The sequence below is a fragment of the Somniosus microcephalus genome, chromosome 2 (genome assembly GCF_052327205.1).
Source record: "Somniosus microcephalus isolate GS21.2 chromosome 2, FLI_Smic_1.0, whole genome shotgun sequence".
Classification (NCBI taxonomy): Eukaryota; Metazoa; Chordata; class Chondrichthyes; order Squaliformes; family Somniosidae; genus Somniosus; species Somniosus microcephalus.
Genome location: NC_140988.1, coordinates 386,533,298 through 386,561,261, shown reverse-complemented (window position 1 = coordinate 386,561,261; position 27,964 = coordinate 386,533,298). Strand labels below are relative to the sequence as shown.

Genomic DNA, 27,964 nt, shown 5'->3' with positions numbered 1-27,964 from the left:
TTACTCCCTTCTAGTGTTAGCCTCAGCACAACACAATGCAAGTTCTGCCGATTGGAAAGCAAAAATTCAACACAAAGTAAGTGCGGAGGTTTTTTTGGAAGGAGCGGAGGTGGAGAGACACCACATTTTAAGTGGAATTGAAGTGAAATTTGCATTAAACTGAGCAAGGTTTACTGGAAGCATCAATGACCATGTACAGCAATCATCCACTCCATTATAAAATGGCAACGTTTACATTTAATACATCGCGTGGGGAGCTCCGATGGAGACCCCTCCAAATGGAACAAGATTTGTTTTTTGTTGTGTGTTTGAAGTCCTTCTAAATTTCAAAATCTGTGCAAAAATAATGCGTTTAAAATCACCTTCCAACAGAAATTCCTTCAGGGAGGAGGGACCATTTAAAGAAAAAAAAATCAAACATTAATTCCAAATTAAAGTCCAAGGCAGGAGCTCATCATCCTCCGTGTTATTCAGTTTCTTGGTCTCTCTGCTCCCTCCCCTCCTCCATCCTCTCCATCAGTTCTGCTACTGCTCGTGAACGTATACACTCGGTGGCTGTCAGTACATCTTCTGTCGACTGAGCAGGATTGCCTCTTTGATGAAGGTGAAGATCACTAGGATACCCGATCGCTTACTCCTCTTACCCTTTGTGAAGTAGTTCGACACGACGTCATCTGTGGAAAATCAAGGAAACTATAAGCCAACCAATTAACCCACCAAACTATAAACTAACTATTCAACTCACAAACCACTCCACAAACCAACCATTCAGCCCATGAACCAATCGATCAATCCACCAACCATTCAACCCATGAACCAATCGATCAATCCACCAACCATTCAACCCATGAACCAATCGACCAATCCACCAACCAACCAACCATTCAACCCATGAACCAATCGATCAATCCACCAACCATTCAACCCATGAACCAATCCACCAACCAACCATTCAACCCATGAACCAATCGATCAATCCACCAACCATTCAACCCATGAACCAATCCACCAACCAACCATTCAACCCATGAACCAATCCACCAACCAACCATTCAACCCATGAACCAATCGATCAATCCACCAACCATTCAACCCATGAACCAATCCACCAACCAACCATTCAACCCATGAACCAATCGACCAATCCACCAACCAACCCTTCAACCCATGAACCAATTGACCAGTCCACCAACCAACCAGTCAACCCATGAACCAATCGACCAAACCATAAACTAACCATTCAACCAGTAAATTAACCATTCAGCCCATAAACTGATCAACCAAACTACCATTCAACCCATTAACCGATCCACCAAACCAAAAACCTGCCGACAGTGTTAAGGACGGGCGTCTCGACACTCACCTCCGTGCTGAATTGTGGACGGAAGGACGTTCTCTCCAGCGGACAGTGACACAAAGAAGGAGAAAGGGGTTATCCACAGGCACAGTGTGAAGTAAGCTAGTACCTGGACAGAACACAGGAGAACGAGGCGTTTGAGTAACCAAAATATTAACCGAGTAACCAAACGAATGACCGAATAACCAACAATAGGTTTCCAATCCAATGTATAAACCCTTCGCTGTAGCTTTTCCAATGCCAAGGTAACTAGAATCAAACAGGAGCAGGAAAAAGCCACCGGTCCATTCATTCCACACAATCCGGCAGCAATTCCTCCTCCTGGACTTCACTCAATCGTCCAACCTCCCGACAGAGCCAAACAACCACAGATGGACTTCCAAGATCTCCAGAAACTGCCCCAACACCAACTGGCACTGAGCAAAACATATCTTCATCGTCACTGGATCAAAATCCTGAGATTCCCTACCTAACAGCACTATGGGAGCACCTTCACCACATGAACTGCAGCAGTTCAAGAAGAAGGCGGCTCACCACCCCAAGGGCAACTTTAGATGGGGCAATAAATGCCAGCCTTGCCAGCGACGCCTAAAAACCAACAAAATATAACAAACCCTCTCGCTTGCGCTCAGCATACGGAAGAACACATTGGGAATTCAGACTCTGAGGACACCACACCTGGAACGACTGTCTGCCCATTAGTTTCAAACGGCCGGTAGGTGGTCGGGGCCGTGAGACTGCTCGCCCAACCCACGTGCCGGGACTCCTGTCGCACGAAGCTCTGGGACAAGCCACACCCACTCTCTCCACAGAGACAGAGCCTAGCGGCTCAGGCCCCACTGTGCTTTTACCATCCTTCCCTGGTTAACTTATTGGTGGTTATGTTACTGGACTGGTAATCCAGAGCGCGCGAGTTCAAATCCCACCACGGCCCTTTGAGAATCTGAATTCACTTAATAAAAAGCTGGTCTCAGTAAAAGTGACCATGAAGCTGTCAGATTGTCGTAAGAAAATTAACTGGTTCACTGAAGGCCCTTTAGGGAAGGAAACCTGCCGTCCTTACTCGGTCTGGGCTGATCTGTGACTCCAGTCCCACAACAACATGGTTGATTCTTAGCTGCCCCCTGAAGAGGCCTAACAAGTCACTCAGTTGTTTCAAACTCTGGGCAACTAAAGATGGGCAATAAATGCTGGTCTTCCAAAGATGCTCACATGACAAAAATGATTTTTTTTAAAATCCACAGCTTAGTTACTTGTTGGGTGATATATTTCCCCTCGACTGACCCCCAACTTCCTCATTTTTAACTTGTGGGATTCGAACCTTATTTGCTTGGGTCTCTTCACAAGCGAGAAGCTTCAATTGGGACTTGTCATTCTGACACAGTTAAAGGAAGCCACTACACTCAGTGCGTTGGGGTATCTGCGACATCCCACCTTCGCCACTGCCCGAGTGACTCGATGGTCTCCAATCCATCGGAGTGGGTCAAAAGAACATAAGAAATAGGAGCAGGAGGAGGCCATTCGGCCCCTCGATCCTGCTTCGCCATTTAATGAGATCATGGCTGATCTGATCTTGGGCTCAGCTCCACTTCCCTGCCCGCTCCCCATAACCCTTCACTCCCTTATTGTTCAAAAATCTGTCTCTCTCCACCTTAAATATATTCAGTGACCCAGCCTCCACAGCCCTCTGGGGCAGAGAATTCCAGATTTACGACCCTCAGAGAAGAAATTCCTCATCTCAGTTTTAAATGGGCGACCCCTTATTCTGAAACTATGCCCCCTAGTTCTAGATTCCCCCAGGGGAAACGATGGCCACTCATTTCAGTCTCTTCACACAGAGCGGCTCAACACAACTCGGACAGACACTGCCGCCCACAGTACACTGGCTTACCTCAGTGAAGGGGTAGTACTCTTCGGCAAAGTGTTGAAATGCCAGGTAATGGTTATAGACCACCAGCACTGTGGGAACAAGTAAAACCGCCATCAACCTCCACACACACGGCACACTAGTTATATTAAATAATATACATGTCCACAGAGACGTCAGTTCACTGTACAACACTGGATACAGTACTGGGGGGGGCACAGGTCTGACACTGTATAACACTGGGGTACAGTACTGGTGGGTACAGGTCTGTCACTGTATAACACTGGGGTACAGTACTGGTGGGCACAGGTCTGTCACTGTATAACACTGGGGTACAGTACTGGTGGGTACAGGTCTGTCACTGTATAACACTGGGGCACAGTACTTGTGGGTACAGGTCTGTCACTGTATAACACTGGGGTACAGTACTGGTGGGTACAGGTCTGTCACAGTATAACACTGGGGTACAGTACTGGTGGGTACAGGTCTGTCACAGTATAACACTGGGGTACAGTACTGGTGGGTACAGGTCTGTCACTGTATAACACTGGGGTACAGTACTGGTGGGTACAGGTCTGTCTCTGTATAACACTGAGGTACAGTACTGGTGGGGACAGGTCTGTCACAGTATAACACTGGGGTACAGTACTGGTGGGTACAGGTCTGTCACTGTATAACACTGAGGTACATAAGAACATAAGAACATAAGAAATAGGAGCAGGAGTAGGCCAATCGGCCCCTCGAGCCTGCTCCACCATTCAATAAGATCATGGCTGATCTGATCCTAACCTCAAATCTTCTATCACTCTGCATCCACCCGAACCCATGTGATCTCCCGGGAGAGGCGAAAAACCAGATAAAGACCCAATGGCCAATTTGGGAGAAAAAAATCTGGGAAATTCCTCTCCGACCCATCTAGGCGATCGAAATTCTTCCAGGAGATCACTCTGTCCCTATATTTTCTACAGTACTTACCTTCTGTAAAGGCGATCTCCACCCCAGCCAGGAACAGGAATAAAACCATCTCCTGAAATCTAACAGAATTAGAACACAGTAGGAGCAGAACAAGGCTACACGGCCCCTGGGCCCACTCCACTACCCACAGGGCCATGACCATTCCGAACCCAGACTCATGTCCAATTTCCTGCCCGCTCCCCGTAACCCTTAATTCCCTTTACTTCTAGGAAACTATCTATTTCTGTTTTAAATTTATTTAATGATGTAGATTCCACAGCTTTCTGGGGCAGCAAATTCCACAAACCTACCACCCTCTGAGTGAAGAAGTTTCTCCTCATCTCAGTTTTGAATGAGCAGCCCCTTATTTTACGATTATGCCCCCTAGTTCTAGTTTCACCCATCATTGGGAACATCCTCACCGCATCCACCCGATCAAGCCCCTTCACAATCTTATATGTTTCAATAAGATCGCCTCTCATTCTTCTGAACTCCAATGAGTAGAGTCCCAATCTACTCAACCTCTCCTCATATGACCACCCCCTCATCCCCGGGATTAGCCGAGTGAACCTTCTTTGTACTGACTCGAGAGCAAGTATGTCTTTTCTTAAGTATGGACACCAAAACTGTATGCAGTATTCCAGGTGCGGCCTCACCAATACCTTGTACAACTGCAGCAATACCTCCCTGTTTTTATATTCTATCCCCCTAGCAATAAAAGCCAACATTCCATTGGCCTTCTTGATCACTTGCTGCACCTGCATACTAACTTTTTGAGTTTCGTGCACCAGGACCCCCAGATCCCTTTGTACTACAGTACTTTCCAGTTTCTTGCCATTAAGATAATAACTTGCTCTATGATTTTTCCTGCCAAAGTGCATAACCTCACACTTTCCAGTATTGTATTCCATCTGCCAAATCTCTGCCCACTTACTTAGCCTGTCTATGTCCCCTTGCAGGTTTTTTATGTCCTCCTCACTCACTACTTTCCATCCCATCTTAGTATCGTCGGCAAACTTTGATATGTTACACTCGGTCCCCTCCTCCAATTCGTTAATATAGATTGTAAAGAGTTGGAGACCCAGCACTGACCCCTGTGGAACACCACTAGTTACTGATTGCCAGTCTGAGAATGAACCATTTATCCCAACTCTCTGCCTTCTATTAGATAGCCAATCCTCTATCCATGCCAGAATATTACCCCCAATCCCGTGATTTTTTATCTTAAGCAATAATCTTTTGTGTGGCACCTTGTCAAATGCCTTTTGGAAGTCTAAATACACTACGTCCACTGGTTCCCCTTTATCCACCCTATATGTTACATAAGAACATAAGAACATAAGAAATAGGAGCAGGAGTAGGCCAATCGGCCCCTCGAGCCTGCTCCACCATTCAATAAGATCATGGTTGATCTGATCCTAACCTCAAATCTTCTATCACTCTGCATCCACCCGAACCCATGTGATCTCCCGGGAGAGGCGAAAAACCAGATAAAGACCCAATGGCCAATTTGGGAGAAAAAAATCTGGGAAATTCCTCTCCGACCCATCTAGGCGATCGAAATTCTTCCAGGAGATCACTCTGTCCCTATATTTTCTACAGTACTTACCTTCTGTAAAGGCGATCTCCACCCCAGCCAGGAACAGGAATAAAACTATCTCCTGAAATCTAACAGAATTAGAACACAGTAGGAGCAGAACAAGGCTACACGGCCCCTGGGCCCACTCCACTACCCACAGGGCCATGACCATTCCGAACCTAGACTCATGTCCAATTTCCTGCCCGCTCCCCGTAACCCTTAATTCCCTTTACTTCTAGGAAACTATCTATTTCTGTTTTAAATTTATTTAATGATGTAGCTTCCACAGCTTTCTGGGGCAGCAAATTCCACAAACCTACCACCCTCTGAGTGAAGAAGTTTCTCCTCATCTCAGTTTTGAATGAGCAGCCCCTTATTTTAAGATTATGCCCCCTAGTTCTAGTTTCACCCATCATTGGGAACATCCTCACCGCATCCACCCGATCAAGCCCCTTCACAATCTTATATGTTTCAATAAGATCGCCTCTCATTCTTCTGAACTCCAATGAGTAGAGTCCCAATCTACTCAACCTCTCCTCATATGACCACCCCCTCATCCCCGGGATTAACCGAGTGAACCTTCTTTGTACTGACTCGAGAGCAAGTATGTCTTTTCTTAAGTATGGACACCAAAACTGTATGCAGTATTCCAGGTGCGGCCTCACCAATACCTTGTACAACTGCAGCAATACCTCCCTGTTTTTATATTCCAACCCCCTAGCAATAAAAGCCAACATTCCATTGGCCTTCTTAATCACTTGCTGCACCTGCATACTAACTTTTTGAGTTTCGTGCACCAGGACCCCCAGATCCCTTTGTACTACAGTACTTTCCAGTTTCTTGCCATTAAGATAATAACTTGCTCTATGATTTTTCCTGCCAAAGTGCATAACCTCACACTTTCCAGTATTGTATTCCATCTGCCAAATCTCTGCCCACTTACTTAGCCTGTCTATGTCCCCTTGCAGGTTTTTTATGTCCTCCTCACTCACTACTTTCCATCCCATCTTAGTATCGTCGGCAAACTTTGATATGTTACACTCGGTCCCCTCCTCCAATTCGTTAATATAGATTGTAAAGAGTTGGAGACCCAGCACTGACCCCTGTGGAACACCACTAGTTACTGATTGCCAGTCTGAGAATGAACCATTTATCCCAACTCTCTGCCTTCTATTAGATAGCCAATCCTCTATCCATGCCAGAATATTACCCCCAATCCCGTGATTTTTTATCTTAAGCAATAATCTTTTGTGTGGCACCTTGTCAAATGCCTTTTGGAAGTCTAAATACACTACGTCCACTGGTTCCCCTTTATCCACCCTATATGTTACATAAGAACATAAGAACATAAGAAATAGGAGCAGGAGTAGGCCAATCGGCCCCTCGAGCCTGCTCCACCATTCAATAAGATCATGGTTGATCTGATCCTAACCTCAAATCTTCTATCACTCTGCATCCACCCGAACCCATGTGATCTCCCGGGAGAGGCGAAAAACCAGATAAAGACCCAATGGCCAATTTGGGAGAAAAAAATCTGGGAAATTCCTCTCCGACCCATCTAGGCGATCGAAATTCTTCCAGGAGATCACTCTGTCCCTATATTTTCTACAGTACTTACCTTCTGTAAAGGCGATCTCCACCCCAGCCAGGAACAGGAATAAAACTATCTCCTGAAATCTAACAGAATTAGAACACAGTAGGAGCAGAACAAGGCTACACGGCCCCTGGGCCCACTCCACTACCCACAGGGCCATGACCATTCCGAACCTAGACTCATGTCCAATTTCCTGCCCGCTCCCCGTAACCCTTAATTCCCTTTACTTCTAGGAAACTATCTATTTCTGTTTTAAATTTATTTAATGATGTAGCTTCCACAGCTTTCTGGGGCAGCAAATTCCACAAACCTACCACCCTCTGAGTGAAGAAGTTTCTCCTCATCTCAGTTTTGAATGAGCAGCCCCTTATTTTAAGATTATGCCCCCTAGTTCTAGTTTCACCCATCATTGGGAACATCCTCACCGCATCCACCCGATCAAGCCCCTTCACAATCTTATATGTTTCAATAAGATCGCCTCTCATTCTTCTGAACTCCAATGAGTAGAGTCCCAATCTACTCAACCTCTCCTCATATGACCACCCCCTCATCCCCGGGATTAACCGAGTGAACCTTCTTTGTACTGACTCGAGAGCAAGTATGTCTTTTCTTAAGTATGGACACCAAAACTGTATGCAGTATTCCAGGTGCGGCCTCACCAATACCTTGTACAACTGCAGCAATACCTCCCTGTTTTTATATTCCAACCCCCTAGCAATAAAAGCCAACATTCCATTGGCCTTCTTAATCACTTGCTGCACCTGCATACTAACTTTTTGAGTTTCGTGCACCAGGACCCCCAGATCCCTTTGTACTACAGTACTTTCCAGTTTCTTGCCATTAAGATAATAACTTGCTCTATGATTTTTCCTGCCAAAGTGCATAACCTCACACTTTCCAGTATTGTATTCCATCTGCCAAATCTCTGCCCACTTACTTAGCCTGTCTATGTCCCTTTGCAGGTTTTTTATGTCCTCCTCACTCACTACTTTCCCTCCCATCTTTGTATCATCTGCAAACTTTGATATGTTACACTCGGTCCCCTCCTCCAAATCGTTAATATAGATTGTAAAGAGTTGGGGACCCAGCACTGACCCCTGCGGAACACCACTAGTTACTGGTTGCCAATCTGAGAACGAACCATTTATCCCAACTCTCTGCTTTCTGTTAGAGAGCCAATCCTCCACCCACGCCAGAATATTACCCCCAATCCCGTGATTTTTTATCTTGAGCAATAATCTTTTGTGTGGCACCTTGTCAAATGCCTTTTGGAAGTCTAAATACACTACGTCCACTGGTTCCCCTTTATCCACCCTGTATGTTACTTCCTCAAAAAACTCAAGCAAATTTGTTAAACATGACTTCCCCTTCATGAAACCATGCTGAGTTTGCCCTATTAAATTATGTTTATCCAAATGTCCCGTTACTGTCTCCTTAATAATGGACTCTAACATTTTACCAACCACAGATGTTAGGCTAACAGGTCTATAGTTTCCAGCCTTCTGCCTACTACCCTTTTTAAATAAGGGTGTTACATTAGCAGTTTTCCAATCTGCTGGGACCTTTGCTGAGTCCAGTGAGTTTTGGAAAATTATTACCAATGCATCCACAATCCCTACCGCTACTTCCCTCAAGACCCTGGGATGCAAGCCATCAGGTCCAGGGGATTTATCCGCCTTGAGTCCCATTATTTTACCAAGTACCACTTCCTTAGTGATTTTAATCGTATTTAGTTCCTCCCCCCCTAGAGCCCCCTGTTTGTCCAGTGTTGGGATATTCTTAGTGTCCTCTACTGTAAAGACTGATACAAAATAATTGTTCAGTGTTTTTGCCATCTCCATGTTTCCCACCATTAATTTCCCGGTCTCATCCTCTAAGGGACCAACATTTACTTTAGCCACCCTTTTTCTTTTTATATAACTATAGAAACTTTTACTATCTGTTTTTATATTTTTTGCTAATTTACTTTCATAATCTATCTTCCCTTTCTTAATCAATCTTTTTGTTATTTTTTGCTGTCTTTTAAAGACTTCCCAATCTTCCATCCTCCCACTAGATTTGGCTACCTTATATGCCCTTGTTTTTAGTCGGATACTATCCTTAATTACTTTACTTAGCCACGGATGGCTATCTTTTCTTTTACACCCTTTTTTCCTCAGTGGAATATATTTTTTTTGGAAGTTGTAAAATAACTCCTTAAATGTACACCACTGGTCATGTACCGTCTTACCCTTTAATCTATTTTCCCAGTCCACTCTAATACAGTACTGGTGTGTACAGGTCTGTCACAGTATAACACTGGGGTACAGTACTGGTGGGTACAGGTCTATACTGCCGTGTTATACAGTGACAGGCCTCTACCCACCAGTACTGTACCCCAATGTTATACAGTGACAGACCTGTACCCACCAGTGCTGTACCCCAGTGTTACAGTGACAGACCTGTACCCACCAGTACTGTACCCGTTATACAGTAACAGACCTGTACAAACCAGTACTGCACCCCAGTGTTATACAGTGACCTGTCCCCACCAGTGCTGTACCCCAGTGTTATAGTGAAAGAACTGTACCCACCACTACTGTACCCCAGTGTTATACAGTGATAGACCTGTACCCACCAGTACTGTACCCCAGTGTTATACAGTGACAGACCTGCACCCACCAGTACTGTACCCCAGTGTTATAGAGACAGACCTGTACCCACCAGTACTGTACCCGTGTTATACAGTAACAGACCTGTACAAACCAGTACTGCACCCCAGTGTTATAGTGACAGACCTGTCCCCACCAGTGCTGTACCCCAGTGTTATCGTGAAAGAACTGTACCCACCAGTACTGCAGTCCAGTGTTATACAGTGACAGACCTGTCCCCACCAGTGTTGTGCCCCAGTGTTATAGTGAAATAACTGTACCCACCAGTACTGTACCCCAGTGTTATACAGTGATAGACCTGTACCCACCAGTACTGTACCCGTGTTATACAGTGACAGACCTGTACCCACCAGTACTGTACCCCAGTGTTATACAGTGACAGACCTGTCCCCACCAGTACTGTACCCCAGTGTTAGTGACAGACCTGTACCCACCAGTACTGTACCCCAGTGGTTACAGTGACAGACCTGTACCCACCAGTACTGTTCCCCAGTGTTATACAGTGACAGACCTGTACCCACCAGTACTGTACCCTAGTGTTATACAGTGACAGACCTGTACCCACCAGTACTGTAACCCAGTGTTATACAGTGACAGACCTGTCCCCACCAGTACTGTACCCCAGTGTTAAACAGTGACAGACCTGTCCCCACCAGTACTGTACCCCAGTGTTAAACAGTGACAGACCTGTCCCCACCAGTACTGTACCCCAGTGTTATACTGTGACAGACCTGTATTCACCAGTACTGTACCCCAGTGGGGAGTGAAGGGTAGCGGCATTGAGCGGGTGCCCGTACCCCAGCCACAGTCACGCACTGATGAGCCAATTGGCAAAGAAGAAGACAGGGTCATACACCAAGCACTGAGATGGGTACTTACCGCAGGACAATATAAAATTGGGTGATGTGAGCAGGATGTATGGAAACGTCTGTAAAAGACCAAAGTAGACGAGGTTTGTGAAGAGTCCGACTCCAATCATTAACATGGGGAAATTCTCGAAGAGGTAGAGACCAACCAGCACTCCCGTGGAGAACTGAGGAGTCAAGAAAGAGATTTGAAGACAAACAACGACTTGCATTTATAGATCACCATTAATGTAGAAACACATAGAATTACATCGAGTTACAGCAAGTCTACAGCACAGAAACAAGTCATCCACCGAACTGGTCCATGCCGGTGTTTATGTTCCACACGAGCCTCCTCCCTCCCCTCTTCATCTCACCCCATCAACATATCCTCCTATTCCTTTCTCCCTCATGTGCTTATCAAGCCCTGGACCTTGTCCAACAGGTACGAGGTACTTGCTGCCTGTATGGATGAGGAAAAGGACTACAGGGAGGATGGGCAAACTGACCAGGGCACCGTGGTTCAGGGGGCCATCCAAGTGGGGGGAGAAGGAAGGAATGTGGTAGTCGTAGGGGACAGTATAGTCAGGGGATAGATACTGTTCTCTGCAGCCGTGAAAGAGAGTCCTGTTGCCTGCCAGGGTTAAGGATATCTCCTTGCGGTTGGAGTGGAAGGGGGAGGATCCAGTTGTTGTGGTCCATGTAGGACCCAACGACATAGGTAGAACTAAGAATGAGGTTCTGCTGAGGGAGTTTGAGGAGCTAGGGTCTAAATTAATTAATAAGCAGAAGCATAAGGGTAATAATCTCTGGATTACTACCTGAGCCACGTGCAAATAATAGGGTCAAGCAGATCAGAGAGTTAAATGCGTGGCTCAAAGACTGGTGTGAGAAAAAGGGGTTTCAATTCATGGGGCACTGGCACCAGTACTGGGGAAAGAGGGAGCGTCCTGGCGAATTGAATAACTAGGGCTGTAGATAGGGCTTTAAACTAAAAAAAAGGGGGGGGGAGGGGTCAGGTGAGGGGAAATTTAGAAATCTAAAGAGAAAGGTCAAGACAATAGAGCAGGGTCGCGATTTGGGTAAAAATAAGCAGAGTGTGACAGGAAGGGACAGAGAGTTTAACGGTAGCAGTGCAGCAGAGAATAAGGTCAAAGCAGGGAATAATGGTAAAAAATGTTTTTAATTAAAGGCTCTTTATCTGAATGCACGAAGCATTCGTAACAAGATAGACGAACTAGAGGCACAAATAGAGATAAATGGGTTTGATCTAATAGCCATTACAGAGACGTGGTTGCAAGGTGACCAAGGTTGGGAACTAAATGTTCCAGGGTACTTGACATTTCGAAAAGACAGGCATAATGGAAAAGGAGGGGGAGTAGCCTGATAATAAAGGATGACATAAGGACAGAAGCAAGAAAAGATCTCGGCTCGGAAGATCAGGAAGTAGAATCAGTATGGGTGGAGATAAGGAATAACAAGGGGCAGAAAACACTGGTAGGGGTAGTATATAGGCCTCCTAAGAGTAGCTATACCGTTGGACAGAATATTAATCAAGAAATAGTAGGAGCTTGCAACAAAGGTAATGCAATAAACGTGGGGGACTTTAATCTTCATATAGACTGGACAGATCAAATTGGCAAAGGTAGTCTGGAGGACAAGTTCATGGAATGCATTCGGGACAGTTTCCTAGAACAATATGTCATGGAACCAACCAGGGAACAGGCTATTATAGATCTTGTATTGTGTAATGAGACAGGGTTAATTAGCAATCTCATAGTAAAGGATCCTCTGGGGCAGAGTGATCATAATATGATAGAATTTCACATTAATTTTGAGAGTGACTTGCCTAAGTCTGAAACTAGAGTCTTAAACTTAAATAAAGCCAATTACATAGGTATGAGGGGCGAGTTGGCTAAGGCAGATTGGAAAAATAGATTAAAAGGTATAGCGGTTGGTAAGCAGAGGCTAGCATTTAAAGAAATATTTCATAATTCTCAACAAAAATACATTCCATTGAGAAACAAAAACTCCACAGGAAAAGTGATCCAACCGTGGCTAACTAAAAAAAGTTAAGGATAGCGTTAGTTTAAAAGAAGCAGCTTATAATGTTGCAAAGAATAATAGTAGGCCTGAGGATTGGGAGAGTTTCAGAAACCAGCAAAGGTTGACCAAAAAATTGATAAAAAGGTTAAAAATAGAATGAGAGAAAACTAGCAAGAAATATAAAAGCAGATTGTAAGAGTTTCTACAAGTATGTAAAAAGGAAAAGAGTAGCAAAGGTAAACGTTGGTCCCTTAGAGGCTGAGACAGGGGAAATTATTATGGGGAATAAGGAAATGGCAGAAACGTTAAACAAATATTTTGTATTTGTCTTCACAGTAGAAGACACAAAAAGCACACCAAAAATGGTGGGGAACCAAGGGTCTAATGAGAGTGAGGAACTGAACGTAATTAATGTAAGTAGAGAAAAAGTACTAGAGAAACTAATGGGACTAAAAGCCGATAAATCCCCCGGACCTGACGGCCTACATCCGAGGGTTCGAAAAGAGGTGGCTGAAGAGATAGTGGATGCATTGGTTTTGATCTTCCAAAATTCCCCAGATTCTGGAATGGTCCCAGCAGATTGGAAGGTCACAAATGTAGCACCGTTATTCAAGAAAGGACGGAGAGAAAAAACAGGGAACTACAGGCCAGTTAGCCTGACATCAGTCGTCGGGGAAATGCTGGAATGCATTGTTAAGGAAGTGGTGTCAAGTCACTTAGCGGGAGCAGAGGAGGAGCAGTCGGGTATAAAAACCCACGACCAGCGAGGCCCGAGAGCACTCGGAGCAGCGGGAGCAGAGGAGGAGCAGTCGGGTATAAAAACCCACGACCAGCGAGGCCCGAGAGCACTCGGAGCAGCGGGAGCAGAGGAGGAGCAGTCGGGTATAAAAACCCGCGAGGCCCGAGAGCACTTGGAGCAGCAGAGAGCAGCGAGGAGGAGCCCGGCTTAAAAACCGGCGGCAGTTGCGAGGCGTACCAAATCAACAGCAGAGGAGAGGGGTAAATAGTAATCAGTGTGTGACGTCACCAGGGAGCAGCTGGTGCAGTCGGGAGAGCAGGAGGCCAGTAACTCTTATATAGGTGGAGCTGTTGCTAAACCCGAAACACTACAGTGTAGTGTCTCCCACCCTTCCACCTCCTCTAACCTTTTAGGGGTTAGGGGAAGTTGAAAAGGTAGGTTCAATTTATTTTATTTCAGGAGCCTAACCTTGGTGGAAAAGGTTCCAGGACAGGAGGCGGCAGTGAAAATACAACACCAGAAAACAGGTAGGTGACTGGTTGGTGAGTACTTTCACAAACTTATTCTAAGTAGAATTCAATAATTAAGCTAAATCGTAGTAAATAAAAGGGTCTTGTAAGGGTTAAGTCATGGAAGGGCAGCTCAGACCCGTGTCATGCTCCTCCTGTGCCATGTGGGAAATCAGGGACACTGTCCCTGACAACTATGTGTGCAGGAAGTGTGTCCAGCTGCAGCTCCTAGCGGACCGCATGGCGGCGCTGGAGCTGCGAATGGACTCACTCTGGAGCATACGCGATGCTGAGGATCTTGTGGATAGCACATTCAGTGAGTTGGTCACACCGCAGGTAAAGGCTAGCTCAGACAGTAAATGGGTGACCAAAAGGCAGGGTAAAGGCAGGAAGGTAGTGCAGGAGTCACCTGCGGTCATCTCCCTCCAAAACAGGTTTACCGTTTTGGGTACTGTTGGGGGAGATGACTTATCAGGGGAAGGCACCAGCAGCCAGGTTCAGGGCACCATGACTGGCTCTGCTGCACAGAAGGGCGGGAAAAAGAGGGATAGGGCTATAGTGATAGGGGATTCAATTGTAAGGGGGATAGATAGGAGTTTCTGTGGCCGAGACCGAGACTCCAAGATGGTATGTTGCCTCCCTGGTGCAAGGGTCAAGGATGTCTCGGAGCGGGTGCAGAGCATTCTGAAGGGGGAGGGGGATCAGCCAGTTGTCGTGGTACATGTAGGTACCAACGATGTAGGTAAAAAGAGGGAGGAGGTCCTACAAGCTGAATTTAGGGAGTTAGGAGCTAAATTGAAAAGTAGGACCTCAAAGGTAGTAATCTCTGGATTGCTACCAGTGCCACGAGCTAATAAGTTTAGAGAGAGTAAGATAGATAAGCTAAATACATGGCTTGAGCAGTGGTGCAAGGGAGAGGGATTTAAATTCTTGAGGCATTGGAACCAGTTCTTGGGGAGGAGGGACCTGTACCAAGGGGACGGTCTACACCTGAACTGTGAGGGAGCCGATGTCCTCGGGGTAGTATTTTCTAGGGCGGTTCGGGAGGATTTAAACTAATTTGGCAGGGGGATGGGAACCTAGATAGTGGAAAAGAGGGAAGTCATATGAAGTCAGAAATAGATGGTAGAAAGGTGAGAAGCAATAAGCAAAGGAGAGAAACACAAAGGGCCAAACTAATTCATAATGAGAGTGTGAAAAAAGCAAGCCTGAAGGCTTTGTATCTTAATGCTAGAAGCATTAGGAACAAGGTGGATGAATTAGTTGTGGAAATAGAGGTAAACAAGTATGATTTGATTGGGATTACAGAAACGTGGCTGCAGGGTGGGCAAGGCTGGGAACTTAACATCCAGGGATATACAATATTTAGGAAGGATCGGCAAAAAGGTAGGGGAGGTGGGGTAGCATTGCTGGTAAAGGAGGGGATTAATGCAATGGAAAGGAAGGATATTAACTCGGATGAAACGGAATCTGTATGGGTAGAAATGAGAAATAGCAAGGGGAGGAAAACGTTAGTGGGTGTGATATATAGGCCTCCAAATAGTAATATGGAGGTGAGGGAAGGCATAAAAAGGGAAATTAGAGAAGTGTGCGATAAGAGCACAGCTGTCATCATGGGTGACTTTAATTTACATATTGATTGGACTACCCAAATTAGTAAAAATTCTGAGGAGGAGGAATTCCTGGAATGTTTTCGGGACGGTTATCTGGACCAATATGTCGAGGAGCCGACTCGAGATCAGGCCATTTTAGACTGGGTATTGTGCAATGAGAAGGGACTTATCAACAATCTTCTTGTACGAGGCCCCTTGGGTCAGAGCGATCATAATATGATCGAGCTCTCAGTCGAGATGGAGAGTGAGGAAATTGAATCAGAGACTAAGGTCCAGAACTTAAATAAAGGGAATTACGAGGGTATGAGACGGGAATTGGGTAAGATTGATTGGGTGGTGTTTCTGGGGGGATTGACAGTGGATAGACAATGGCAAGCATTCAAAGATAGAATGGAAGAATTCCAGAACATGTTTATACCGGTTTGGCATAAAAATAAACCTAAAAAGGTGGCTCAACCGTGGATAACGAGGGAAATTAGGGACAGCATAAAATAAAAAAAAAGGGCATATCAACTGGCAAAAAAAAGCACCAGACCGGAAGATTGGGGGCAGTACAGGATACAGCAAAAGAGGACAAAGGGATTAATCAGGAAGGGGAAAATAGAATACGAAAGTAAACTTGCAGCAAACATAAAGACAGACTGCAAAAGCTTTTATCGGTATATCAGGAGGAAAAGACTGGTAAAATCCCAAGTCGGTCCCTTGCAGTCCGATTCGGGAGAATATATAATGGAGAATAAGGAAATGGCAGACCAATTAAACTCATACTTTGGTTCTGTATTCACAAAGGAGGACACAAATAACCTCCCAGGAATATCGGCAAACATAGGGACTAATGAGAGGGAGGAGCTGACAGAAATTAGTATCTCTAGGGATATGGTGTTGGGTAAGTTGAGGGGACTGAAGGCCGACAAATCCCCGGGGCCTGATAAACTACATCCTAGGGTACTTAAGGAGGTGGCCCTGGAGATAGCAGATGCTCTAAGGATCATCTTCCGGAACTCCATTGACTTGGGAACAGTACCCGTGGATTGGAGGGTAGCTAATGTTACCCCAATATTTAAAAAGGGGGGTAGAGAGAAAGCAGGGAATTATAGACCAGTAAGCCTTACATCGGTTGTGGGCAAAATGCTAGAGTCCATTATTAAGGATAAAATAGCGGAGCACTTGACAAATGGGGAAAGGATCGGACAGAGTCAACATGGATTTACAAAGGGTAAATCGTGTTTGACTAATCTGCTGGAATTTTTTGAGGAAGTAACTGGTAAAATAGATGGGGGAGAGCCAGTGGATGTGGTGTACCTTGACTTCCAGAAAGCCTTCGATAAGGTTCCACACAAAAGATTATCATGCAAAATTAAGGCTCATGGGATTGGGGGCAAAGTATTAACGTGGATAGAGAACTGGCTGGCGGATAGAAAACAGAGAGTTGGAATAAACGGCTCGTTTTCGGAGTGGCAGGCAGTGACCAGCGGGGTGCCGCAAGGATCTGTCCTGGGACCCCAGCTGTTCACAATATATATAAATGATCTGGATCAGGGAATTGGATGCAATATTTCCAAATTCGCTGACGACACTAAACTAGGAGGAGGGGTGGGCTCTGATGAGGATGTCAGGAGGCTACAGTGCGATTTGGACAGGTTGGGGGAATGGGCGGATACGTGGCAGATGCACTATAATGTGGATAAATGCGAGGTTATCCACTTTGGGGGTAAAAACAGGAGGGTAGATTATTATCTAAATGGCAATAGATTGGGAGATGGGGAAGTGCAGAGGGACCTGGGTGTTCTTGTGCACCAGTCACTGAAGGAGAGCATGCAGGTGCAACAGGCGATTAAGAAGGCAAATGGTATGTTGGCCTTCATATCAAGGGGGTTCGAGTATAGGAATAGGGATACCTTACTACAGCTGTACAAGGTGCTGGTGAGACCGCATCTGGAGTATTGTGTACAGTTTTGGTCGCCCCATCTGCGGAAGGATGTTCTTGCCATGGAAAGAGTGCAGCGGCGATTCACCAGGCTGATACCTGGAATGGCGGGAATGACCTACGAAGAGAGATTAAATAGTTTGGGCTTGTACTCACTGGAGTTTAGAAGATTGAGAGGGGATCTCATCGAAACATATAAAATTATGGCAGGCCTGGACAGGCTGAATTCAGAGAGAATGTTTCCAATGGCCGGGGAGCACAGAACCAGGGGCCACAGTCTAAAAATAGCGGGCAAATCATTTAAAACAGAGATGAGGAAGAATTTCTTCACTCAAAGAGTGGTGAGCCTGTGGAATTCCCTGCCACAGAGGGCTGTGAAGGCTAATACAATAAATATTTTCAAGAGAGAATTGGATATATTTCTGAAGGCTAAGGGGATTAAGGGTTACGGAGAAAAGGCGGGGACGGGGTACTGAACTGGTAAGATCAGCTATGATCTCAGACGAAGATCAGCCATGATCTCATTGAATGGCGGAGCAGGCTCGAAGGGCCGAATGGCCTACTCCTGTTCCTATCTCTATGTATCTCTATGTATCTATGTAAAATCATAACATGATTAGGCAGAGTCAACATGGTTTATGAAAGGGAAATCCTGTTTGACAAATTTATTAGAGTTTTTTGAGGATGTAACTAACAGGGTAGATAAAGGGGAACCAGTGGATGTAGTATATTTGGATTTCCGAAAGGCATTCAATAAGGTGCCACATAAAAGATTATTACACAAGATTAGGACTCATGGGGTTGGGGGTAATATAGTAGCATGGATAGAGGATTGGAAAACAGAGAGTAGGGATAAACGGGTCTTTTTCAGGTTGGCAGGCTGTAACTAGTGGGGTGCCGCAAGGATCAGTGTTGGGGCCTCAGCTATTTACAATCTATATTAATGACCTAGATGAACGGACCAAGTGTAATGTATCCAAGTTTGCTGATGATACAAAGCTAGGTGGGACAGTAAGCTGTGAGGAGAACACAGAGTCTGCAAAGGGATATAGATAGACTGAGTGAGTGGGCAGTAAGGTGGCAGATGGAGTATAATGTAGGGAAATGTGAGGTTATTCACTTTGGTAGGAAGAATAGAAAAACAGAATATTTTTTAAATGGTGAGAAACTTTCAAATGTTGGTGTTCAGAGAGATTTGGGTGTCCTTGTGCAAGAAACACAGGAAGCTAGCATGCAGGTACAGCAAGCAATAAGGAAGGTAAATGGCATGTTGGCCTTTATTGTAAGGGGGTTGGAGTATAAGAGTAAGGAAGTCTTGCTCCAATTGTACAGGGCCTTGGTGAGACCACACCTGGAGTACTGGGCACAGTTTTGGTCTCCTTATCCAAGGAAGGATATACTTGCCTTGGAGGCGGTGCAACGAAGGTTCACTGGATTGATTCCTGGGGTGAGAGGGTTGTCCTATGAGGAGAGATTGTGTAGAATGGGCCGATACTCTCTGGAGTTTAGAAGAATGAGAGGTGATCTCATTGAAACATACAAGATTCTGAAGGGGATTGACAGGGTAGATGCTGAGAGGTTGTTTCCCCTGGCTGGAGTGTCTAGAACTAGGGGGATAGTCTCAGGATAAGTGGTCGGCCATTTAAGAATGGCTGACTCCTGCTCTTACTTCTTATGTTCTTATGTTCCCTTTAAATGCATCTCTGCTATTCTCCTCAACCACTCCCTGTGGTAGCGAGTTCCACATTCTCACCACTCTCTGGGTAAAGAAGTTTCTCCTCAATTCCCGATTGGATTTATTAGTGACTATCTTATATTGATGGCCCCTAGTTCTGGTCTCCCCCACAAGTGGAAACTCCTTCTCTACGTCTACCCTATCGAACCCTTTCATAATCTTAAAGACCTCTATCAGGTCACCCCTTAGTCTTCTCTTTCCTAGAGAAAAGAGCCCCGGCCTGTTCAGTCTTTCCTGTTAGTTATAACCTCCCAGTTCTGGCATCATTCTAGTGAATCTTATTTGCACCTGCTTCAGTGACTCTACATCCTTTTTGTAATATGGAGACCAGAACAGTTCACTATACGCCAAGTGTGGTCTAACGGCCCGACACACTTCACAGCGGGAGAAATGGGCACAAAGCGGCATTGAGAGAGCGAGGCCGAGGCAGCTCAAGGCTCTGCCCGCAACTGTATGGTGATAGGACAGGGAGTGGGTGTAAGGGAGAGCAACCGAGGGCATGGGGTGGCGTGTAAGGGCCAGGAGACTGCAGCGGTAGGATGGGACAAGGCCTTGGAGGGGTTTGAATTTGACGTGTTTGGAGCAAGTGGGAGGGAATAGGCTTATAGGCGCGGGGGACGGAGTGCAGACAGGTCACGAGTTCTGGACGGTCGGGTTTTGCGTAGGGCGGGGCTCGGGGGGAGGGGGCCATCGAGGTGGGCGCAAAGGAAGTGAAGTGTCAGCTGAGGATCGTGCGAGGACTGAGGGTTGGTGTGGTGGTGGATAGTATGTGGTTGGAAGCTCTGTTGTGGATTGAACCAGACACCCAGGTTAGGCAGCACCTGGTTCAGCCTCAGCGGGCAGCTTTGCCGGTATTGGTGGCAACAAATTTCATGGGTGCCGAAGAGGTCAAGTGAAAGAAACATAGAAAACAGGAGCAGGAGTAGGCCATTCGGCCCCTCGAGCCTGCTCCGCCATTCAATGAGATCATGGCTGATCATCCAAATTCAGTGCCCTGTCCCTGCCTTCTCCCCATATCCCTTGATCCCTTTAGCCTTAAGAAACATATCTAACTCCTTGAATATATTTAATGAATTGGCCTCCATTGCCTTCTGTGGTAGAGAATTCCACAGGTTCACCACTCTCTGGGTGAAGAAATTCCTCCTCATCTCTGTCCTAAATGGCTTACCCCTTATCCTTAGACTGTGACCCCTGGTTCGGGACTCCCCGACCATCGGGAATATCCTTCCTGCATCTAGTCTGTCTAGTCCTGTTAGAATTTTATAAGTTTCAATGAGATCCCCTCTCATTCATCTAAACTCCAGCAAGTATAAGCCCAATCGACCCAATCTCTCCTCATACGTCATTCCTGCCATCCCAGGTATCAGTCTGGTGAATCTTCGCTGCACTCTCTCCATGGCAAGAACATCCTTCCTCAGATAAGGCAGCCAAAACTGCACACAATACTCAAGGTGTAGTCTCACCAAGGCCCTGTACAACTGCAGCAAGACATCCTTGCTCCTGTACTCGAACCCTCTCGCTACGAAGGCCAACATACCATTTGTCTTCTTAACCGCCTGCTGCACCTGCATGCTTACCTTCAGCGACTGGTGCACAAGGACACCCAGGTCTCGTTGCACTTCCCCTTCTCCCAATCTATTGCCGTTCAGATCTGCCTTCCTGTTTTTGCCACCAAAGTGGATAACCTCGCATTTATCCACGTTATACTGCATCTGCCATGCTTCTGCCCAATCACCCAACCTGTCCAAACCTGAAAGGAGGGTCAGAGGCCACGACCAGGGATGGGTCATAAAAATCAGCCTTGCCAGCGACATAGACAGATTGGTGAAATGGGCAGACACATGGCAGATGCAATTTAATGAGGGTAAGTGTGAAGTGATGCACGAGAGGCAGTATAATCTAAATGGTACTGTTTTGAGGGGTGTGCAAGAACAGAGGGACCTGTTCACAAATCTTTGAAGGTGGCAGGGTAAGTTGATGAGGCAGTTAAGAAAGCGAATGTGATACTTGGTTTTGTAAATAGGGGCATTGAATACAAAAACAAGGAAGTCATCAAAACCTTCACAAATCACTGGTTGGGCCCCAGCTGGAGTATTGTGGACAATTCCGGGCACCGCACTTTAGGAAGGATGTCAAGGCCTTGGAGAGGGTGCAGGGGAGATTTACCAGAATGGTACCGGGGATGAGGGATTTCAGTTATGTGGAGAAGCTGGAATTATTCTCCTTAGAGCAGGGAAGATTAAGGGGAGATTCAATAGAGGTATTGAAAATTATGAGCAGTTTGGATAGAGCAAGTTGGGAGAAACTGTTTCCTCTGGCACGGGGTCAGTAACCAGAGGTCATCGACTTAAAATAATTGGCAGAAGAACTAGAGGAGAAATGAGGACATTTGTTTTCCACACAGAGGGTTGATATGATCTGGAATGCACTCCCTGAAAGGGTGGTGCAATTGGATTTCATAGGAACAGAAGCCGGCCATTCAGCCCCTCGAGCCTGTTCCACCATTCAGTGACTGATCTGTGACCTAACTCCATAGACCCGCCTTTGCCCCATATCCTTCAATACCTTTGGTTAACAAAAGCTATCAATCTCCGATTTAAAATTAACAATTGATCTAGCATTGATTGCCGTTTGCGGAAGAGAGTTCCACACTTCTACCACCCTTTGTGTGTAGAAGTGTTTCCTAATTTCACTCCTGAAAGGTTTGGCTCTCATTTTTAGACTCTGCCCCCTCGTCCTAGAACCCCCAACCAGCAGAAATAGTTTCTCTCTATCTACCCTATCTGTTCCCCTTAATATCCTGAAAACTTCGATCAGATCACCCGTAACCTTCTAAACTCCAGGGAATACAACCCTAGTTTGTGTAAGCTCACCTCGTAACTTAACCCTTGGAGTCTGGGTATCATTTCAAAAGGCAACTGGACATGCACTGTGCCCAGCTACGAGGGAATTCCTGCCCAGTGATCAGGAGAGGGAACCCCAGTTACCCTGTCTGCTGTGTCCCACAAACCCAGTGTAAACAAGGATCCCGCCCACCCACCCCCAGTGCTCACAGCCCCAGCCCTCCCCCCCAGTCACGTGCGAGACACTCACCCATATCATATACTTGATGATACGACTGGTGATGACCGTGTATTCTTCTATTAATTCTGCCAGATAGTACAAGCCTGCAGCTGTTGACAGAGAGAGACACACACGTTACATACCCGCAACCCGATCCACTGCAAAGGGGGGGGGGGAGCGAGAGAGAAGGGGGCGGAGCGAGCGAGAAGGGGGCTGAGCGAGCGAGAAGGGGGGGTGAGCGAGAGAGAAGGGGGGGGAGCGAGCGAGAAGGGGGGAGAGAGCGAGAAGGGGGGGAGAGAGCGAGAAGGGGGGAGGGGGCGAGAAGGGGGGAGGGGGCGAGAAGGGGGGGAGGGGGCGAGAAGGGGGGGAGGGGGCGAGAAGGGGGGGAGGGGGCGGGAAGGGGGGAGAGAGCGAGAAGGGGGGGAGAGAGCGAGAAGGGGGGAGAGAGCGAGAAGGGGGGGAGGGGGCGAGAAGGGGGGGAGGGGGCGAGAAGGGGGGGAGGGGGCGAGAAGGGGGGGAGAGAGCGAGAAGGGGGGAGAGAGCGAGAAGGGGGGAGAGAGCGAGAAGGGGGGGAGAGAGCGAGAAGGGGGAGGGAGAGAGCGAGAAGGGGGGGAGAGAGCGAGAAGGGGGGGAGAGAGCGAGAAGGGGGGGAGAGAGCGAGAAGGGGGAGAGAGCGAGAAGGGGGGGGAGAGAGCGAGAAGGGGGGAGAGAGCGAGAAGGGGGCAGAGAGCGAGAAGGGGGAGAGAGCGAGAAGGGGGGGGAAAGAGCGAGAAGTAGGGGATGAGAGCGAGAAGGGGGGAGAGAGCGAGAAGGGGGGAGAGAGCGAGAAGGGGGGAGAGAGCGAGAAGGGGGGGAGAGAGCGAGAATGGGGGAGAGAGCGAGAAGGGGGGAGAGAGCGAGAAGGGGGGAGAGCGAGAAGGGGGGAGAGCGAGAAGGGGGGAGAGCGAGAAGGGGGGGGAGAGAGCGAGAAGGGGGGGAGAGAGCGAGAAGGGGGGGAGAGAGCGAGAAGGGGGGAGAGAGCGAGAAGGGGGGAGAGAGCGAGAAGGGGGGAGAGAGCGAGAAGGGGGGAGAGAGCGAGAAGGGGGGAGAGAGCGAGAAGGGGGGAGAGAGCGAGAAGGGGGGAGAGAGCGAGAAGGGGGGAGAGAGCGAGAAGGGGGGAGAGAGCGAGAAGGGGGGGAGAGAGCGAGAAGGGGGGAGAGAGCGAGAAGGGGGGAGAGAGCGAGAAGGGGGGAGAGAGCGAGAAGGGGGGGAGAGAGCGAGAAGGGGGGAGAGAGCGAGAAGGGGGGAGAGAGCGAGAAGGGGGGGAGAGAGGCGAGAAGGGGGGGAGAGAGCGAGAAGGGGGGGAAGAGAGCGAGAAGGGGGGGAGAGAGCGAGAAGGGGGGAGAGAGCGAGAAGGGGGGGAGAGAGCGAGAAGGGGGGGAGAGAGCGAGAAGGGGGGGAGGAGAGCGAGAAGGGGGGAGAGCGAGAAGGGGGGAGAGAGCGAGAAGGGGGGGAGAGCGAGAAGGGGGGGAGAGAGCGAGAAGGGGGGGAGAGAGCGAGAAGGGGGAGAGAGCGAGAAGGGGGAGAGAGCGAGAAGGGGGGGAGAGCGAGAAGGGGGGAGAGAGCGAGAAGGGGGGGAGAGAGCGAGAAGGGGGGAGAGAGCGAGAAGGGGGGAGAGAGCGAGAAGGGGGGGAGAGAGCGAGAAGGGGGGAGAGAGCGAGAAGGGGGGAGAGAGCGAGAAGGGGGGAGAGAGCGAGAAGGGGGGAGAGAGCGAGAAGGGGGGAGAGAGCGAGAAGGGGGGAGAGAGCGAGAAGGGGGGAGAGAGCGAGAAGGGGGAGAGAGCGAGAAGGGAGAGAGCGAGAAGGGGGAGAGAGCGAGAAGGGGGAGAGAGCGAGAAGGGGAGAGAGCGAGAAGGGGGAGAGAGCGAGAAGGGGGAGAGAGCGAGAAGGGGGGAGAGAGCGAGAAGGGGGAGAGAGCGAGAAGGGGGAGAGAGCGAGAAGGGGGAGAGAGCGAGAAGGGGGGGAGAGAGCGAGAAGGGGGGAGAGAGGCGAGAAGGGGGGGAGAGAGCGAGAAGGGGGGGAGAGAGCGAGAAGGGGGGAGGGAGCGAGAAGGGGGGGAGGGAGCGAGAAGGGGGGAGAGGAGCGAGAAGGGGGGAAGAGAGCGAGAAGGGGGAGAGAGCGAGAAGGGGGGGAGAGAGCGAGAAGGGGGGAGAGAGCGAGAAGGGGGGGAGGGAGCGAGAAGGGGGGGAGGGAGCGAGAAGGGGGGAAGAGAGCGAGAAGGGGGAGAGAGCGAGAAGGGGAGAAGCGAGAGGGGGAGAGAGCAGAAGGGGAGAGAGCGAGAAGGGGGAGAGCGAGAAGGGGGAGAGAGCGAGAAGGGGGAGAGAGAGCGAGAAGGGGGGAGAGAGACGAGAAGGGGAGAGAGCGAGAAGGGGGGAGAGAGCGAGAAGGGGGAGAGAGCGAGAAGGGGGGAGAGAGCGAGAAGGGGGGAGAGAGCGAGAAGGGGGGAGAGAGCGAGAAGGGGGGAGAGAGCGAGAAGGGGGGAGAGAGCGAGAAGGGGGGAGAGAGCGAGAAGGGGGAGAGAGCGAGAAGGGGAGAGAGCGAGAAGGGGGGAGAGAGCGAGAAGGGGGAGAGAGCGAGAAGGGGGGAGAGAGCGAGAAGGGGGAGAGAGCGAGAAGGGGGGAGAGAGCGAGAAGGGGGGAGAGAGCGAGAAGGGGGGAGAGAGCGAGAAGGGGGGAGAGAGCGAGAAGGGGGGAGAGAGCGAGAAGGGGGGGAGAGAGCGAGAAGGGGGGAGAGAGCGAGAGGGGGGAGAGAGCGAGAGGGGGGAGAGAGCGAGAAGGGGGGAGAGAGCGAGAAGGGGGGAGAGAGCGAGAAGGGGGGGAGAGAGCGAGAAGGGGGGGAGAGAGCGAGAAGGGGGGAGAGAGCGAGAAGGGGGAGAGAGCGAGAAGGGGGGAGGGGCGAGAAGGGGGGAGGGGCGAGAAGGGGGGGAGAGAGCGAGAAGGGGGGAGAGAGCGAGAAGGGGGGAGAGAGCGAGAAGGGGGGAGAGAGCGAGAAGGGGGGAGAGAGCGAGAAGGGGGGAGAGAGCGAGAAGGGGGGAGAGAGCGAGAAGGGGGGGAGAGAGCGAGAAGGGGGGGAGAGAGCGAGAAGGGGGCAGAGAGCGAGAAGGGGGCAGAGAGCGAGAAGGGGGGGAGAGAGCGAGTAAGGGGGGGAGAGAGCGAGAAGGGGGGAGAGAGCGAGAAGGGGGGGAGGGAGCGAGAAGGGGGGAGGGAGGCGAGAAGGGGGGAAGAGAGCGAGAAGGGGGGAGAGAGCGAGAAGGGGGGAGAGAGCGAGAAGGGGGGAGAGAGCGAGAAGGGGGGTAGAGAGCGAGAAGTAGGGGAGAGAGCGAGAAGGGGGGAGAGAGCGAGAAGGGGGGAGAGAGCGAGAAGGGGGGAGAGAGCGAGAAGGGGGGGAGAGAGCGAGAATGGGGGAGAGAGCGAGAAGGGGGGAGAGAGCGAGAAGGGGGGAGAGAGCGAGAAGGGGGGAGAGAGCGAGAAGGGGGGGGAGAGCGAGAAGGGGGGGAGAGAGCGAGAAGGGGGGGGAGAGCGAGAAGGGGGAGAGAGCGAGAAGGGGGAGAGAGCGAGAAGGGGGGAGAGAGCGAGAAGGGGGGGAGAGAGCGAGAAGGGGGGAGCGAGCGAGAAGGGGGGAGAGAGCGAGAAGGGGGAGAGAGCGAGAAGGGGGGAGAGAGCGAGAAGGGGGGGAGAGAGCGAGAAGGGGGAGAGAGCGAGAAGGGGGCAGAGAGCGAGAAGGGGGGAGAGAGCGAGAAGGGGGGGAGAGAGCGAGAAGGGGGGGAGAGAGCGAGAAGGGGGGGAGAGAGCGAGATGGGGGGAAGAGAGCGAGAAGGGGGGATGAGAGCGAGAAGGGGGGAGAGAGCGAGAAGGGGGGGGAGGGAGCGAGAAGGGGGGAAGAGAGCGAGAAGGGGGGAGAGAGCGAGAAGGGGGGAGAGAGCGAGAAGGGGGGGAGAGAGCGAGAAGCGGGGGAGAGAGCGAGAAGGGGGGGGAGAGAGCGAGAAGGGGGAGAGAGAGCGAGAAGGGGGGAGAGAGCGAGAAGGGGGAGAGAGCGAGAAGTGGGAAAAAAGCGAGAAGGGGGGAGAGAGCGAGAAGGGGGGAGAGAGCGAGAAGGGGGGAGAGAGCGAGAAGGGGGGAGAGAGCGAGAAGGGGGGAGAGAGCGAGAAGGGGGGAGAGAGCGAGAAGGGGGGAGAGAGCGAGAAGGGGGGAGAGAGCGAGAAGGGGGGGGGTTCAGAAAAAGGGAGAGACGTTCTAATAAATGGGGCTGGCATCTATCTCAGATCCTGCAACGTGCTTGTATGAGACTGGAGGCCGCACTCCTAATAAAAGAGAGAGACTTCAATTGATGCTCATTACATAGAACGTACAACACAGAAACAGGTCATCCGGCCCAACAGATCCTTGCTGGTGTTTATGCTCCACACGAGCCTCCTCCCACCCCTCTTCATCTCACTCCATCAACATATCCTTCTATTCCTTTCTCCCTCATGTGTTTATCCAGCTTCCCCTTAAATACATCTGTACTATTCACCTCAACCACTCCCTGTGGGAGCGAGTTCCACATTCTCACCACTCTCTGGGTAAAGAAGTTTCTCCTGAATTCCCGATTGGATTTATTAGTGACTATCTTATATTGATGGGCCTCTAGTTCTGGTCTTGTCTGCAAGTGGAAACATTCTCTCTGCCTACCCCATCGAACCCTTTATCTTAAAGACCTCTATCAGGTCTCCCCTCAGTATGAGCCCCAGCCTGTTCAACCTTTCCTGATAGTTACAACCTCTCAGCTCTGGTATGGTCCCTGTAGATCTTTCTTGCACCTATTTAAAGACTCCATGGTTCTGGTCTCGCCCGCATGTGAAAACCATGCCTCGAGTCACAGAAACGTCTTGAGGTGCTTTACGCACAATGAATGAAATTGGACTTGAAAAAAATCTTCTCGGCATGTTGGTGAGGCCGCCATTTACTGCCCGGCCAGGATCTCAGCCTGAGACTGTGGCGAAGCGACGGGCCCCGAGGCTGTGGGGAGGGGCCGGGCCCCGAGGCTGTGGGGAGGTGATGGGCCCGAGTCCGTGGGGAGGGGACGGGCCCCGAGTCCGTGGGGAGGGGGGGACAGCCCCCGAGGCTGTGGGGGTGGGGCCTGGTCCCCGAGGCTGTGGGGTGGGGAGGACGGGCCCGAGGCTGTGGGGAGGGGACAGGCCTGGACCCCGAGGCTGTGGGGAGGGGACGGGCCCTAGGCTGTGGGGAGGGGACGGGCCTGGGCCCCGAGGCCGTGGGGAGGGGACGGGCCCTAGGCTGTGGGGAGGGGACGGGCCTGGGCCCCGAGGCCGTGGGGAGGGGACGGGCCCGAGTCCGTGGGGAGGGGATGGGCCCCGAGTCCCGTGGGGAGGGGGACGGGCCCCGAGTCCGTGGGGAGGGGACGGGCCCCGAGTCCGTGGGGAGGGGACGGGCCCCGAGTCCGTGGGGAGG

At 49.6% G+C, this 27,964-nt stretch overlaps 1 protein-coding gene across 1 annotated transcript; it reads right to left on the bottom strand.

Annotated features, from left to right (window-relative positions):
- Nucleotides 1–154: 154 nt before the first annotated feature.
- LOC147123849 (protein TEX261-like) lies at nt 155–22,602 on the bottom strand (the record flags this gene model as incomplete). Its single annotated transcript, XM_085976397.1, has 5 exons — nt 155–674; nt 1,364–1,466; nt 3,249–3,316; nt 10,882–11,035; nt 22,510–22,602. Coding segments are annotated over 5 exons (534 nt in total), but the record flags the coding sequence as incomplete, so codon positions are not given.
- Between the last annotated feature and the right edge of the window lie 5,362 nt (nt 22,603–27,964).